A 17,742-nucleotide genomic window follows, 5' to 3' on the forward strand; every position below is an offset into this window, starting at 1 on the left:
CCCTGGAATAAAAGCATTAAGCCAAGCAAAACTTCTAAGACTGCGATCCTTCCTAACAGTGAAGAGAAATGTATTGAGTTAATCCAATCTTGTTTAGAGATCTCTTTTAGGATAAGGAAAATTTGTCATAGATCCTACTGAATGGTAATTTTCTAGATCTCTCCTTCTTTAAAACTGAGAGTCAGAAAAAAAAAATAAAAAGCCTGTACACTGTAGAGAACAACTTTTTGTTTTTCATCAGGGTCCTTCTGCCTTCAGAATCCAATAAATATTAAATATTCAAAGAAAAAAATATATTTGGCTTCATTATCATTATTATTACTCTCATTTCTTCATCATTAATCCCAGTAGAAATCCCTCTCACCTGCCACAAACTGACATAAAACCTGCCCAGCTGTTTTAGCAAATGCTCAATTTCCCGATCTCTAATCTGCTTTGAGCAATTAAAATTACCTGATTTTGATCAGGGCAGACAGACACCATCACAAACCAAGATGCAATAATTAATTGTCAAGCAGCCAGGCAGGTTTCCCAAAAACCACAGGATAGGGCTGGAAAAGTCTGGAACTTACGAATATTGGCTGGTTTCGTTGTGCCCAACATCTGGGGAATGCAGCTTCTGGACTAGGATACGGATGATGCAGATGAAGAGGATGAAGTTCACCTGTCGAGGCGGGAAGAGAAGGGTAAAACATCAGCATTTTCCTCCAGGGAGAAGAGCCCATCACTAGAGGGGAATTCCTCTCACTGGAATGTTTTTTTGGGTTGTTTTTTTTTTGCCATGGAACGAGGTGCCCTTTAACAAGCCCTGAGCAGAGAGCCCGCCTCGGGAGGGCTGGGGACACATGGACAACCGACACAGGATGGCATCTTGGGCCTGACATCAGCCTGCTTGGGACTTCGTGTCATACATCCCAAGTATGATGATGTCAAGCCCATCGAGCACAGCTCCGCACGACGTCGGCAAAGTGGCGGTGACACGGTGGCACGGTGACACGGTGACACGGTGACACGGGGCCGGCTGCTGGGCGTGGTGAGCCGGGTAAACCAAACCGAAACATGATGCAGGATCCACTCCACCCTCTGCTCAATCCTACTGGATGTTGCACTGGACACCCCCTGCCATGACCAGGTAGATGTTTCCAAGTTAAGGAAAAAGGGTTTCAGTTTTGCCCCTGACTTATATGGGAAAATCTCCAGAACTTTCTGTGTTTCTCTCATCGTGGTTGGCCCAGAGCAAGCATTGAGCTTGGAAGCTGGGTTTGGAAATGTTTCTCAAAACCTGGAGCTGTTTCCATTGACAGCAAGCCAAGTTGCCCCTCCTCTATCATCTTATACTTAAGAAGGAGCACAGAGGTGTTCAAGTGCTTTTTGGGGTGCCTTAGCAGGTGCAAGAGGTTTCTCTGCACCATGCCCGTCTGTTGTTTTGTTTCTGCATTGTTCTTTATTTTCTCCTTTATTAAAACCCTAGCTTTACAAAGCACACCTGAAGAACCATCTCACAATTATTCTAAGCCATTCTGAGAAGTGCTGGACACCCTCAGAGGGTATTGAACCCTCGTAGAGCTAAAAACATCTGGCTCAATGAGAATTCCAATTGCTGTAGGGTTTTAGCTTTTGTATTTTTCAGATCCTGTACTGCTTTAGCATGCAGCTCTAAAACTCCACAGCCTGTCAGCTGCTGTTCTACCGTTTTATCCAGATGAAACAATTCCTCTCTGGGCCTCAAACTCAAGGGCACCTTCCTGTCTCAGGCCCCAAAAAGTATAAATAAAAATGAATTGGAGAGGCCCAGAACAATCTGAGGGTAAATGACTTAAATTACCTGAAGCTGTAACTGGAGGATTAACCCCTGGTATATAAATGAACCAAACTGGTAACTGTATGAAAAACCTGTGACCATTGTCCACCTTGGGTGTAGCTCCTGGGAGCCTTTTGACTGCCCAAGGTGCACCTATTGAAGGCCTTTAATAAATACCCACTTTTATTCTCTTAATCTTGTCTAGCCTCTGTTCTAGGCAGCCAATCCAAGGCATTGGATTGGCCATGTCCTGTCTGGAGACCTCGTGCAGCAAGGGATAGACCTCACCAAGGCAGTGAGGAACGTTCCCTCCTGGGATGTCAGACCAGAGCAGTCTGGCTGATACCCAGATTTTAGGTGGTTCTTTTCACCCCAAAGTCTCACAGTGCTTTACCAATGTACTCAAGCAATGTGAACCTTATTTAACAGCAAAGTTGTAGAGCTAGGAATGGGAGTGTCTTGATGGCATGAATTGAATGCAAATCTGCTTCTTTCAAGGTCCTCTCCATTGAGTCATCCTATTACTCATGCAACACAGACAACAGAAAAGCAGAATGACAGATTTCTGGGGACTTAGTTCAGTTTTAGTTTGGCACACAACCCCTTTCTTTATCCTTTCATGGCCAGTGAATGTGCAAATGATTCTGATTTTTAGAGGTTCAGCAGCTGGAAGGGATTGTGTTAAACCAGCCAATCTGATTCCCTGCAAAAATAGATTATAAGATTTCTTCCAGCAGCTCCTACACTTATCACAACAATAGATGAATAAAACAGACTGAAGCCCATCTCTCAAATAGACACTCTATTTTCAAAGCCTATGAGTGATTGGAAATTAATTTCATTTCTTGGTTATGATGCATTGCTTAATCACTTCTTACCTATCCTGAGCCATTTATCATAATTTCTGTTCGTATTTATTTCATCAGAAAACAAGGTTTTTGTGTCTGATTTGATGGCAAGTGAAATTTATTAGTCCAAACCAGTATTATCTAGATCAATTACACTAATGAGCATTGATAACACACGAGCTGCTGCAATAAAGGCAAGAATGGAGCAGTTAAATTCTGACTGTGTTGGCTTGGAGTGGTCAAGAGCAAACATGGAATGGGGTGAGATATATGGGCTTGGTATAAACTTGGAATTCCATGTCAGAGGATACAAGAATCAGGATATTGGAAAAGTTGTTTAGATTTTTTTTTTTTATATCCCTAGAGTAAAACCAAAGGTAATCAATGTGTTCCCAGTGCCTAACACCTTGTACACAAGATATATCTCATGTATCTTAAAAGATCTTATAGATCTTGTATATGTGTTTCTTGCTTACACTGAAATATCAGCTGTATGCCCAGGGATTTGCAGGAAATGCTGTATTCCCCCCTGGAGAAACCTGCTGTTCATCAGCCACTGGCTATCATGCCCTTCCTTTAGGACAGATTTATAGAATATCAGCTGAAGGAAAATCAGGAGCTGCTGGGTAAATTCTGTTTGGCAATGAGGAAAAGATTTATTGGCCGAAAGAAAATACAGACCCATTGATCCGAGGAGAATAAAAGGGTGTGTTTTCTGACTGAAAGCTTATCTCAGGAAAGGGAAAATACTATCTATAGCTTTCCAGGGTGATGTAAATATTTGGAGATGTGTCATCACAAGTATTATGATGTGTCATCGTAAGTATTGTATTTCTTTCCAGTGAGGTAAACAGAGCAAGATGTCATTATTGAAACCTTTTTCTCTGGAATCCCTGAATGATAAATGCTAGAGGAAAAAAAACCCAACAAACCCTCTCCTTGTGAAGGTCATAATGTACATGGAATAAGAGGAATGTCTAAGGAAAGATTTCTGTTTAAAGGAGATTGATTTGATTTGATTTGTTGTGATTTTTTTGCTTCCCTTCCCACATCCTTGACTTAATTTAAGAAAACTCAAAACTAAGTTTAACTCCAGTTCATTTGACTTTCAGGTTTGGATCCGTGCCCAACAGAGCAATGTTCAGCAAAGATGGAAGGGCCCAGAGTTCCTGAGAAGTGTCCTGGTTTCTATGGTCAGGATTGATAATACCCAAAGAATTAAAAGAAAACTCTTCTGTTGATTTTTCTGGAAATTAGCCAAACTTCTCTAGAATTTACTCCAAAAATACACAGCTGGAATGCAACTCTGCACTGGATGCAGGAGGCAAATTCCTGAGGGAATTCTTCTACTCCCTTTTTATCTAAGTGGAAATTCATGGTAGGACTCATCTCATGTTGATTTGTAGCGTTGACATCTAAAACTGAACAAGTCATCCCGGCCAAAACCTTTCCTAGCACGGGTCAGCTGATGGAATTCAGGCACCCACAGACTCCTGGGGCAAAAATGAGTTTTTTCCTGGATGTCCAACCACCATTCCTCCTCTGGTTGCACACTCCCATGGCCTCTCCACCAAGGAGATGGAGGTGGTCAAAGCCACATCAAGTGAGCTTCACTCTCACCCTGGACATTCAAACTCCTCCCATGATCAATGCTGCAGGTGAGGGTGTTTATCTGGAGGAGGAATTTCCTCATCTTAAAACAAATATTTAATGTACAGGGAGATTTTACCTGGCAGTGCATTTCCCATGGACATTTACTGGACACTTCTCAACACCCCTTCAACCCCTCCCCAGTTAGGACTAAAGACGGCTTTGCAGCCAGCAGAATGTGCTGATACTTTACCAAAATAGAGACCAAAATAGGAGTTTTAATGATCCACCAGAATGGGGATTCCACTATTTCCTCCCAGCACCTAAAAAGAAACAAAGCCAGACTTAAAACATCAAGCACAGCAGGCAAGCAGGTCTGTCACCCTTCAGCTTTCCCTGAAAGTTAAATTTTGCCAGGCTGGGTAGTGTGAAGAGGATTAAACCTCGTGTGTATGGACCTGGAATGGTCAAAACTTGCTTTGTAGTGGCTGTGAGCACTGGCAGGTACCAGATGTCCCAGATGTAATATCAACATTTTCCCCTTGGCTGTGGAATGGGCTGGAGCATGTTAGGCAGGGTGAATGTGGGGGAAGATGGTGATTTTCTTAATTTCTTCTACACTGAGCTCTGCTGCAGGGAAATTCTATTGAAACCATGAAAATCGATCACAATCCATGAAAAGATTCATCAGGGCTCCAGTGCTCTCCACCATCCTGGCTGGAGGGGGTTTGATAAACACAGAGCAATTGGCACCAGCAGAAAAAAAACCCCCAAAACCAAAAGAAATCCCCCAAATCCCTCCAAAAAAACCAAACAAAAACCCAAACAACCAAAAAAAAAAAAAAAAAACAAAACCACACAACAACAACAACAAACCATCAAAAACAAACAAAAAAAAATCCCCAACCAAACAAAAAAAACCCCATCATGTCATTCTAAAAAAAATAACAGCCAGTGGTGGGACTGGTCCCACTAAACCAAATAAGTTGTAGCTGAGCTATGGATTGAGTTAGAAAAGCAGACAGGGTCCAGGGTGGGATTTATTTCATCCTGAAGCCAGAGCTGTCTGCACACACCACTGCTCACCTGGGACTGCCTTTTAAAGCCAGCGAGGAAATGAGAGAAGAGGACTGATGTGGAAATGACTGATACTGCTTGGGACACATTTATCTGCACAGTCAGGTGGTAGAAGGTGCATTTTTTTGGGAAAGCACTGATGGAAATTGGGCTGCTTTCATGTAAGAATAGATTAGTGGAGCCTGCTGTAGACGATTTCACCCAGATTCAGCTCCTCTAAATCTAAATATTGGCAGGGAAGGCAGTAGGAGATGAAGAGAGGCACTTTCAGGGCACAGTTCCTGAGACCTATTTTAAGCATCAACTTTAGGATGATATAAAATTGCACTCCGTGGACTGCACTGACTAAACCTGCCCTGACTCTACAGGGAGATGGAGAAAATTGTTCACATACAGATGCTTCCAGTTAGGTGTATGCTGCCCTTCCATTTAGAATTAAAGTGGCCCTAATTATGTCTAGTGCACTTCGTTTTTGAAATAAATTGAGACAGTCTGAATGAAGGTCACTTTCACTTGGAGTTAGAATGTTTAAATGAAGGCTTAGTGTTGTTTAACCAATCTTACCTAATTAGGGTCTATTTAATGTGGATTAATTTCCTGTCATTTTTCTCTGCAGGTAATGAAAAAAAAATCTGTGTTAGGTATTAATATATTCTGTAAATTCATGCTCTGTTTTACTCAGCATAAAAATGTAGGGCTTTAAAGCCCGCAGAAAATGCAAAGAATTCTTTATTAAAGAATAAATTCTTTATTAAATTCTTTAATAGAAATTGTTGGAGCTGAATGAGAATATATAGTAAGAAAAACTGGTGTCCAGAATGGTTAAATCCTCCTGTCTCTGTCCCATTGTAGAGGTTGTTTATTAACAGAGTAAATAAGGTCAGTTTTATGCAGATAGAGTGAAACCATGGAGGAAGTGAGTAGCCCTCAGGAAATGTGCTGGCGTGACTATAAGTCAAAAATGCAGTGAGGAATCTGAGCTGCTTCTTGTACCGAAAAAAGGGCAAATCAGGACACGTTTGGAGGGGAAGAATGGATTTAACTCCGGATGCAAATGCAAGAAGTGAGGGAATGCACACTGAGGACAGAATAAGCACTTGATTCTGCATCTCTCTGTGGTGTTTTCCTATAAAACCCTTTCCAATTACTGCAGTCTGACTGCTTGAATAAAAGCAAGAATGAGGATTTCAGGTTCAAATCCTCTTTACTCGCACATATCCTTGGATAACTCTGGTATCTGCCTCATTTTCTTAGCTGTATCCTATCTGCTTCTTATACAAAATATCAAAGGCTTCTGCTAGGGATGAAAGGATGAAGAATAGATCCTAAAATCTGCTTGAGAAAAAAACAATAATTAGCCTTTTCCTGTGGGAGAGCACTGGGTGCGTTTATTAATTCCCCATTGCATTTTTAGTGTCAATTCTGCAGGGTGCAAAGCTCTGCTCTGAGCATGGAAATGAAACCATCAAGGTCTGCTCAGATTCCCTGCAAATATCCTGACCAGGGCACTGGGAAGCAAAAAGGGTGAGTGTCCTGGGTTGTAGTTTAGGATGTGTTCTATCACCATCTTCAGTTAATGGCCCATCAATGCCTTGTGCATGACTCACAGATAACTCTCTCCAGGGGTTATCTCTCTTTAATGGGCCATCAAGGAGCTCCTGGATGACTCATCGTCCCATTGGGAGATGCTCCACCCACAGGGAGGAGCCAAGCATTCTCACCTGGGTATAAGCAGAGATTTGGAACGGTAGAGGCAGCCCTCATCCACTGGATTCCCAGAGGACTGGAGCAACCAGAGTTTTCTATGGGATCACTGCTTCAGGAAGACCACCTCACCTGGACTGCTTCCATCACCCTGCTCCGGGTGAATTTTGACTCTGTCAGTGGTCTTTTTTTTTTTTTTTTTATGCTTTTATTTTATTTTATTTTATCTTATTTTCTCTTTTCTTTTCATTAAATTGTATTTCTGACTCGCAGCCTCTCACTCGGTTTGTTTTCAAACCACAACAGTGAGTGATGGGCCTAAAATGAAATTTCAGGGAGACCTTGGAGTGTTTCCTGGCGGCAGGGGAGAGGTGAAACTGCTGCTGGGTTTTGGGTGACTGAGGCTGCAGGGCTTTCCTTGGCCATAAAGGAAAGCAGATTTTCCTATCAAGGGAAAGATAATTGAGTGCACAGGCTTACCCAACATCAAAAAAGTAAATCCTGACAATAGTCCAGGCAGTGATGAACACGGAGGGGGCACCTGAGGAGAGAAGAGATAGGTTTGCTGTCAGAAATCATGTTCAAATGGTTACCTAATTTCATTATCAGGTTATTTAAAATCTGCCTCATTTCTCCGAGCTGTTCTTCTTCTCTCTCCAACTCTCCTGAGTGACTGAAGGGATGCCTTCCCTCAGGGGTGGGAAAACACATTTTCAACCCTCACATGCCAAACAGGCAACATTGCCTTTCTCTCCCGGTGGCCATACAAGATCAGCTCTCTGGAACTGCTCTCAGCATTTTGATATTCCTGCTGCAGTGCCTAGATAAAAACTTCAGTGGTAATAAGCAAGGAATAGGGATCACTTGAGACACCCACAGTGTGGATATTTGTATTTAAGGAGGTCACCACCAGCTCTCTTTAGCATCAAGGGGCAGAATTACCTGTTTCTCAAACACAGATCATCCAGCTACGTTGAATGTTTGATTTAGAACAATAAATATGAAATATCCCTGGACTCTTTTGCCCTGTAAGGGAGCCTGGAGTGCCAAGTTCACACACAGCTGTCTGTAGTTGGCCAGGTGAAGCTGCCTCTGCTCCTCACTCTTCCAGATTAGGATGGTCTTGTCTCATCCTTGTCCTGACTCTTTTCTCTCTCTTGTCTTTGGCAGGATTTAGGTTGGAAACACTCCAGGAAGGACACGTCTCTTTGCTCTGTGTTACTCACAGATGGTGTGCACTTTATTACCAGTGATTTCCAAGTGCAATCATACTAAGGTCAGTAAAAGCTGTAATTAGTGCACCCAAATTATTAATTCATGCATGACCCATTCCAGATCCACCCCTGATGCTCTTGCAAATGATGGATGACTGAAAGGCCAAAAGTTCCCTCAAGCACTTGCCATGTTCTGGAATTGCCCTTCTGTACCCAAGCAACCTCAGGACACATTAGGAGTGAAAGCAATTTCCTTTGATTTAAATCATTACCTTCAAGCATTTTTTTCTTTCAAACCTGCCGGCTCCCCAGTGCTGAAGTAAAGAATATCTGGAGCACAAGGTGAGTTTAAAGAAGTTCTGAGCTGAGTAACTGGAACAAGACTTTTGGCCATCATCCCTCCTCCTGCCCAGAGCACGGAGATTCATCTCTCCTTTGCAGTGTGAAGCTGAGCCTAGCTCCTGTCACTTTCAATGGAAGTTACTCCATGGATAATTGATCAAATCCTGAGCTCAGGAGTCCCTGGACATGGCATAATTTCATTCTGCCTTTTCTTTCAGGATTCTTCTCTGCTCTTATTATTTCTCAGTCTCAGATATTGACAGCAGGCAGTAGAAAGTTATTTGCTTACTTGAATATAAATCTTCAACTAAATGGCATGAAAGGGGAAATAAGATATCTGTTTCCTTTTCGAGGAAATAAAAGAAGTTTATCTGGTAGGATTAATTTGCATAAATCAGGAATTCAATTGTGAGGTACTTTGTGAAGGGCTTAACTCTGTCTTGCTTACCATTTTTCTTATTTTATTTTACTTAATTTTACTTTATTTTATTTTACTTATTATTATTATTATTATTATTATTATTATTATTATTATTATTATTATTATATGATTTTAATTTTATTTTATTTGATGTGTTTCAGACTGGATTTGCATGAAAGCTGGAGAAATCACCAGTGCAGTGAGCAGAAGGTTTTCAGCACCAGCACATGGGTGATGGGATCTCAGGGCAGCTGGCTAGCCTGAATTCAGTGTCTGGTTCAGTCCAGGAGCTCTGCTTTGCTGGGATCCGTCCTTACAATTTAAGGTCAATGCATGATATCAAACTCGGGATCCCAGTCAGGATCACAGAATACCTTCCCTATATCCAATCCAAATCTACTCTCTGTCAGCTCAAAGCCATTCCCTGTGTCCTGTCCCTCCATCCCTTGTCCCCAGTCCCTCTCCAGCTCTCCTGGAGGCCCTTCAGGCCCTGGAAGAGGCTCTGAGCTCTCCCTGGGTCTTTCCCTTCTCCAGACGGACATTCCCAGCTCTCACAGAGGGGCTCCAGCCCTGGAGCAGCTCCGTGACCTCCTCTGGAGTTGCTCCTTCTTATTTTGGGGGCCCCATGGCTGGATGCATCTCTCCAGGTGGAGTCTCAGGTGAGGAGAGCAGAGGGACAGAATCACCTCCCTCGACCTGCTGGCCATGATTATTTTGATGCAGCCCAGGGCACAGTTGGGTTTTTGGGCATGTTTTGGACTCGTGTCCAGCCTCTCATCCACCAGCACCTCAAACCTTTCTCAGGGCTTAGGGGGTGGATCCTGTCTACAAACATCTCTGCCCCACCTGAGTCCCCAGGTTTCTGTGCTAAATTCCTTCTCAAAATGGCAACCAGGATCCCTTCCTGGCACCCACCCTGGAGGAGATGCTGTCCTGGGGTGACTTTATGATGCTTGCATCCCCAGTTGTCTGTTCTGTTTATGTTGGATATTGTGTTCTGTACCTTTCAGACTGGTTCTGAAGGTGAAGTGGGACAAAATAGAAGTGCTGAGTTTGTTTTCAGAAACTGCACTCACTCTTCCACATTCTGCCCCTGGACTCTGTTGTCTGCAGAATGGACAGACAGTGGGACAGAGATCTCCTGTGCTTTTAGTTAATTTAAGCTAGCTGAGACAGAGAAGGTACCTGGACTGTTTCTTTTCTCCTTTTTTGGGGGGAGTGCTTAAACCTGGTCTGGATTGGAAAATCCCAGAGGGACACCTGGATCTCACTCCTGTAGCCCACCAGGGCCTGGGCCTTGGCATTTTCCAGCACCAGAGGGGCTGATAAGAGACTGAGTGAGCCAAGCTACACCCTCAAGAACTTTCTCAATTTTGCCATCTCTCTTCAGAACTGTGAGAGGTTTTGTTGTTCCATATTGTTAATTTTTTGTTCTTGTGGGCACTTTTTTTTTTTGTTAAAGACATACTTTTTCCCACTTTACTCTATGGAAACTTTTTCCTGGACCAGCTGGGGGTGGGGCCATTTGGGTTTGCTCTCCAGAGGGACCCCATGAGGAGGTTTCCTCCCAAATTTGCCCTAAACCAGGCCAGATGCGTACCCCAGCCAATCAGGATGTACCACCAGAAGTACTTCCTCTCCGAGAAGAAGGAGATGACCAGCAGGGTGTGAAGGTACAACCCCTCCACCAGCAGCCAGAAGAAGTTGGCCATGACACAGTACTGGAAGAAAACCATCATGGCCTTGCAGCCCACCTGGAAGAGAAGAAATAAACAGTGATGAATTACAGCACGTTCCCACAGGAAAGAATTTCCACCAAATTACCAGTGACCTTACTCTGGGTGTATCTCTGGAATTGCTTTATGTAGCACTGTCTTGGCTTGCAATGCAAGATGTATTGTATTATCATCTGCTGAAACTCATTGAAGAGATGTTTTTTAGAGGGGATGGGTGTCTTTCTGTTAGTGGGCAGCTGATAAAACCAGATGGGGCAGTGTTCTTTATCTCTTCCAGGACCCATCCTCCCTGCAGGGGATATCTGCTGTTCATGGGCCATCCAGGCTCACTGCAGGGCTGGGACAATTACATCATCCCATTGGGAGAGGCTCCACCCAGGGGGAGGAGCCCAGCATTCCTACCTGGATAAAACCTGGGGTTCAGAACAGCAGCACAGCCTGTCTGCACTGGATTCCCAGAGGGAGACCAGACCCATCTCAGCACCACTGGACCTTCAGAGGAAAACTCCACCCTGCTACAGGATCATCTCTGCTCCAACAGAACCACATCTGTCACTGCAGGAGGATTTGACTGGGCTGACACCAACACCCTGACCAACAGGGGGTCAGGTCATGTTCTGACTCTGTCAGTGTTTGCTTTTTTGTTTGTTTGCTTTTTTTTTATTATTTGTACTACTACATTTTTAATATTCCTAGTAATGAACTGTTATTCCTATTCCCATATCTTTTCCTGAGCGCTCCTTAATTTCAAAATTATAATAATTCAGAGGGAAGGGGTTTACATTCCATATTCCAAGGGAAGCTCTGGCTTTTCCCTGGCAGACACCTGTCTTTCCAAAGCAAGAGAAGCACCTGAACTCCTTATAGAATGAATTCTATTATTCTATAATTCTATTATCAACTTTTTCTACAAAAAGTTGCTCCTCTTTAAGAAAAGGAGGACTGGAATATATATTTTAACATAAAGGATAGTCAGGAGAAGCAGGGTAAGCACACAAAAGCATGCACAGCTTTTATTGCTCTGGAAGGGGAGAGATTTGAAAAGGGAAGGTGAATTGTTTACCTTCAGGAAATGAATAATTAAACACAGTAACTTGCTGTGTGGAGATTTCACTGCAGCACAGGTAATGGGAACAGTTCCTTTAGCAAAGAAATAAATACAAATGGAAATTTCTGACAGTTAAGGGAAATTTCTGACATTTTGCACCCATTGCACCATTACATATCCACAAGAGGTTGGGTCAGGACTGCTCTGTTGCTTTTAGTGGCTCTGCCTGGGTGATACCCTGCCCTTTCTGGGACAAGTGTTTGCTCTCACTCCCTGGTGGGTGGCACTTCCTGGTGTCCTGCATATGTAGAAGGTTTAATTTAGGGCAATAATTTGCACCAGCGACAAGACCCCATTTTCCTCTCTAGTCCTCTCCTGCTGGAAGCAGCTCCTGTGAAACACTGGTTAAAAGGAGAAGCGTGCCAAGAGTTTTATCAATGTTTTGGGAGGGACTGTCCCCACCCTGAGCCCTCCCCTAAACTCATCAGTGTGTGACACTGGGGACTCCCATGGGCTCCTGATAACCAATTTCTGTGCAGCTCCCTCCTGTGAGGCACAGCATAAACACAGACTTGCTGAGGGGTGCTGTTGCAGGGCACCTCCACACCCAAACAAATGCTTCCATAGTAGGAAAAGAGCTTTGGTTTCACCCCTGGGCTTTCAAGGAAGAAGAACCAGAGACTTCTTGGTTTTTCTTGGAGTCTCTTGGAGGTTTTTTTGAGGTGTCTTAGCAGGTGCAAGGGATTTCCCTGCACTGTGCACAGCTTTTATTCTTCTGTTCTGTATAGTTTGTTATTTTCTCTTTAATTAAAACTTTTTGCTTTTTCAAAACGCCTCCTATCAAGCCATCTTGCTAATTATTTTAAAGCCATTTCTGGGAGGTTCCTGGTGAACCTCAGTGTGTGTTGAGCCCTCATGGGGCTGAAAACAGGCTGGCTCCATGCAGAATTTCAACAGGGTGCTGATGGAGGAAGGTGGAGGCAGAGGAGGAAGAGAACTCCCTTCCAGCTCAGAATATTCTGTGTGTGACCCCAGGCACTGCCAGGGAGGGAAGGTGGCACTGGGCTGAGCTGGCAGAGGCGGGGATGCAGCAGCCACATCTCAATGGCATCACCACACCTTTGGTTGTTCCCTGATTTTGTGGCTGTGTGACATCGCCATCCCTCCTTCCTTTCCCCCTAGAGCCTTGAGTGCTTCTTGGTGTGTCTGCAGCCAACAGGGATCTGTGTGTGAGTGAATTCCTCCATAGTTTCACTCAGTCAGAGTTTGGCCCTGATCCAGCAGCTCCCAGGTGAGACACGAGGTTTCAGGGGGCAGATTTGATGCATCTCAACCACCTGCTTGTAAAACAGTGGTTTTCTTTGGGGATTGTGCACCAAGGGATCACTTCTGGGTGGTTGCACTGAGAACTCAAGGCAGAGGCAGGAGGCAGGAGCACAGCACAAGGGACTGCAAGGCTCCACAGGACAAGGGAAGGCTGCTCACAAACAGTGCACGTGATTTCTGCCCAGCAGAGACTCTCAGGGAGGGATTTCCAGCCTGACTTTGCAGAGCTATTGCTGTACAGAGAGAAAGCTGTGCTGAACTCAGGCTGTGGCAGCAGAAATTGCAGATCCAAATCCACCCCCTCTTCTCCCAGTAGCAGCAAACATCAATTCTGTGGCAGTCTCTGGCCCTAATTCCTCCCTTAAGGTGGTGGTGGCTTGTCTCAAAGCTGAGGTAGATCATGGTTGGCAGTTGGATCTGATCACCTCTGAGGTCTTTCCATCCTTAATGATTCTATGGTTTTATTTCTCCATGTGCAGCAGCTGGGTTTTGGCAACTTTTCTGGAGCAGATCAATTCTTTGCTCCTTGCTGAGGCATATTCGCTTCTTTGAGCAGTTCCTACCACTCCTGGAATTTTTTGCTTTACCTGGAGAAAAGACCTTTTTGTGCATCATTCTGAGTGCATGGCAGTAATGCCTCACAGCCAGGGATCCCTCATGGCATGGGGATGTTCTGGATGCACTGTCATGTCCTCAACATTAAATAATGACATTTTTCTACTGCCTGGGCTTGCTACTGTTGCCTAAAGTGGGTAAGTTTAAAGCAGATATTTCTATGAGAGGTACAGTTTTATTGTTGGTGATTCCATTGATCCTCTTTGACAGTGGCACATTTTGGGAAACAGCCTTTCCTGGCTTTTGGGACACCTTATTCCATGCAGCACCTGGTAATGGGTCTCCACCCTCCTGATTGATTAAATTCAGCCTCAGAGAGGCTGGTTTAATGCTGGGGAATAAAATCCTCTTTTATGTTAGATATCTTACCCTTTAGATGACAGACACAGGGCAGAGATGAGCCATTACATCTCTAGAATTTATTTTCTTTCATAAAGAGCAGACCTCATGATGTGTCACTGTTGAAAGACTAATGCAGGCTATTTTTAGAACAGGCATTTTCAAGAGGAAAAGCTGAATTCCATAGCTGCTTTTTCTACCTTCTCTTCTTCCACAGGCTCATTTACAGATTGTTCCCTTGTCTTTCCTCAGGGACCTTGCTCTGCTCATGTCCACAGGAGATGTGGCAGTGAGATGGCTTTTCCCATGGTTTTGTGGATGGCACTCAAGTGGTTCCTCTCTTTGATGCCTTAAGCTTTAACTTTCATGTTTTCAGATTCTGTGCTGCTTAGATGTAGCTCTGAACCTCACATTAAGTGCTGGTAAACTCTCTTCACAGAGTAGAGAGACAAAACAAATCCTTTTCCTGCTGAGGACACCAAGGACAACTTTCAGCCCAGAAGCACAAAAAAACTGTGGCTGAAGGGAGAGAACAAGAAGGATGGGACTGCATCAGCTGCAGCTGGAACTGGACAATTCAACCCCAAGGTGCAAATGGACCCAAACTTATAAAAATGTAACATCCTGTGACCGGGCATCCATTTTGTGACCATTTTGGGTCCATTTTGTGACCATTTTGGGTCCACCTTATGTTTAGCCCTGGCCAGGCTCTTGTCTTGCTCAAGGTGTGTCCTTATAGGCCTTTTAATAAATATCTATTTTATTCTCCAGCCCTGTCCAGTCTCTGTTCCAGCTCAGCCTTTCCAAGGCATTATTTTGTTCCTCTCTTTAGAGCTGTATCAGGCACGTGCCCTTTGCTTTTCCCATACAAATCCCTCCCTTTCCAATTTCAAAATTATAATAGTTTAGAGGGAGGGGGTTCACATTCTCCCTTCCAAGGGAAGCTCCAGCTTTTCCCTGGCAGACACTTGTCTTTCCAAACTAAGACACCACACAGTCCTGGTCAGTGATGCAGCTCTTGGCATCAGCTATGGAGTTGGGACAGTGCATCCAGCAGAAATGTGGGCTCAGATTTGCCTCAATCCATCAATCATGAAACCTCCAGACCTCAAAATCCTCCTTTAAAGTACTTTGGTGCTGTTCCCTGGGCTACCCACCAGCACTGCAGCAGGAAGAGATTTACACTGAGATTCCTGCAGGTCTCTTCCATAGAAGACTGATAAAAACTCATTTTCCCAGTGACAGATTTATCCAGCACTTCTGTTTTACGTTGCCCAGAAGACATGACCTGTGGAAGGGCTGGTCACTGACTCGTGCTGCATTTGCACACAGCAAGAGCTGGTCTTCTCCCCAGACTGGTCAAAGAGGCTTCCTTGACCTAATTTAAAAGCTTTTCATAGATCACACTCATAACCTGGAGGATGGGGTAGCACTGGGCAGGTATTGCCCAAAGAAAGAAAAAAAAGAAAAAGAAAAAGAAGAAGAAGAAAAAGAAGAAAAAGAAGAAGAAGAAAAAAAAGAAAAAGAGAAAGAGAAAAAGAAAAAGAAGAAGAAGAAAAAAAAGAAAAAGAGAAAGAGAAACAGAAAAAGAAAAAGAAAAAGAGAAAGAGAAACAGAAAAAGAGAAAGAGAAAGAAAAAAGAGAGAGAGAAAAAGAAAGAGAAAGAGAAAGGAACTAATTTATGCTAACTTAGGCTCAGCACACCCAAACTTTTGTGTAACAGCAAAAAAGCAAATTAAAAACAAACAAGCCAGACTGCCTGCAAAAAGCCATCACTTTCACGTCTTCCCTCAGTTTAATTGCAGCTGTAGACAAGATTCAAACAGGTGGGCAGTAAAAAAGCCCCACAACGTTTATGTTCAATAATGAAAGTGAGTTGTCTTCAAATACTCCAAGGAGAACTCCTCCTAAATCAGTTGAGTGCCTTTGCCTCCTTCCCACCATCCCTATCACCGGGTGTGACAAGCAGGGAATTTCAAACAATAAATTGCTGCACTAGTGAGTGGCTCTGCAGGTTTTCCTGGAAGATGCACAGAAATTTTGGTTGTTAAAAATGATACTTGTGAATGAGAAATGTGATTCAAGAAATTCTTAAAAGGCCTTCTTGACAGAAGCAAAGTGGCTCACAATGGAAGCACATAGACTCCAGCCTGAAAGTCTCTGTTAAAGTGATTTATGATCTATCAGGACTTATGAAAAATAAAAGACCTTCATGGGAATAGTAATCTTATGGCTTGATGATGAATCTTTCAGAGGCTTTAACTCTAAGTATAAAAATATATTATCAAGAGTACAGACAGATCAATTTGACTGGATTAATGGTCACTGTCTGTCTCAGGAGCAGGGAGAAGAAGTTCCAAACCAACATTTTCCCTGTTAACTTCCTGCTCTGCACCCATGGTGCCCCAGAAACATGATGCAAGGGCACTCTAAAGCCTTGGCAGTGGCTAATTAATTCAATTTATCTTAACCTGCTTTCCTTCAGGTCACAATCCATTTCATTTTCATGCACCTATCATTTCCCCAAGAGCACGCCCTGGAATATTTTCCTCATGTCAGCTGTCATTGGGCAATTTATGAAGCCATTATTGCCTGGATTTGTGTCTGGGCTCGTGGATTTGTGACCACTTCCCAAAGCAGAAATGCCATTCCCAGCTGGACCAGCTGGGCTGTACAGCCTGACCCAGGCAGGTAAAGGCTTTCCTGCTCCCATCAAAACTGTGCAGCAATGAGCACATCAGGAAGGAGCTTTTGGATCAATTTTTATTTCTTCCCTGTGCCTCTTCCACCTGCAACAAGGTTGGGCCACTAATGGACCTGGATTAAATCCCTCTTTAGAGAATTATTTCTGCAGAAAGAGCTCAATCCAAAGTTATGTGAAATCCAAGGCTTCGAGAGATAAACTCAGTTTTTCTATGTACTTTCTCCTCCTCAGAGCCAGCTGAAAGCCAGCTGAAAATGTCAAGGCATTTATAGAAACAGAATCCCAGAATGGTTTGGGTTTGAAATGACCTTAAAAATCATCCAGTGCCACCCCCTACCATGGACAGGGACACCTTCCACCATCCCATGATGCTCCAAACCCCATCCAGCCTGGCCTTGGACACTTCCAGGGATGAGGTGAGGATTTACAAGGAAATTACATGAGACAGCCTCGATTTCACGTGCAAAGCATGGCAGGAGCAGATCCTGCACTGATTAAAATAAATTGAGCCACACCAGTGAATTTTGTATTGAAACAAAAGGAGTTGCACCAGTAAAATTCGTATTAAAACAAAAGGAATTGCAACAATAAAATTTGTATTAAAACAAAAGGAGTTGCACCAGTAATATTTGTATTAAAACAAAAGGAGTTGCACCAGTAAATTTTGTATTAAAATAAATGGAGTTGCACCATTTTACACTGATGAAAAAAATGTGATGCACATGGCTGCACTTGTCCACTTCCCATGGAACACTGTCCTGTTGGATTCAGGAAGGAACTCTTACTTCTGCTTTCCCTCACATGAGAAGCAACTTTAGGCCCCATGACTCTGATCCTCAAGGCTATTTAAGAATTTCTCTTCGCTGATTTTAACAGGGGTTATGTAACTGTCAGTCTTGAAGGACTCAGCTTTTCTACTTTGTCTCTTAGGAATTCTTGTTTGATTTTTTGGGAGCCGTCTTGTATTTGTGAGATGC

General features: G+C 43.5%; 1 protein-coding gene across 1 annotated transcript in view; it reads right to left on the reverse strand.

Annotated features, from left to right (window-relative positions):
- Window positions 1-17,742, reverse strand: part of VIPR1 (vasoactive intestinal peptide receptor 1) — a 102,985-nt gene that overhangs the window by 7,207 nt on the left and 78,036 nt on the right. The window contains exons 7-10 of the mRNA XM_066313911.1: window positions 10,598-10,751; window positions 7,501-7,561; window positions 4,493-4,562; window positions 573-664 (exon numbers count right to left, since the gene is read on the reverse strand). Coding sequence (XP_066170008.1) covers window positions 573-664; window positions 4,493-4,562; window positions 7,501-7,561; window positions 10,598-10,751 — 377 coding nt within the window. The remainder of the gene's footprint in view (window positions 1-572; window positions 665-4,492; window positions 4,563-7,500; window positions 7,562-10,597; window positions 10,752-17,742) is intronic.

The sequence above is a fragment of the Sylvia atricapilla genome, chromosome 1 (assembly GCF_009819655.1).
Source record: "Sylvia atricapilla isolate bSylAtr1 chromosome 1, bSylAtr1.pri, whole genome shotgun sequence".
In the NCBI taxonomy this organism is placed as follows: Eukaryota; Metazoa; Chordata; class Aves; order Passeriformes; family Sylviidae; genus Sylvia; species Sylvia atricapilla.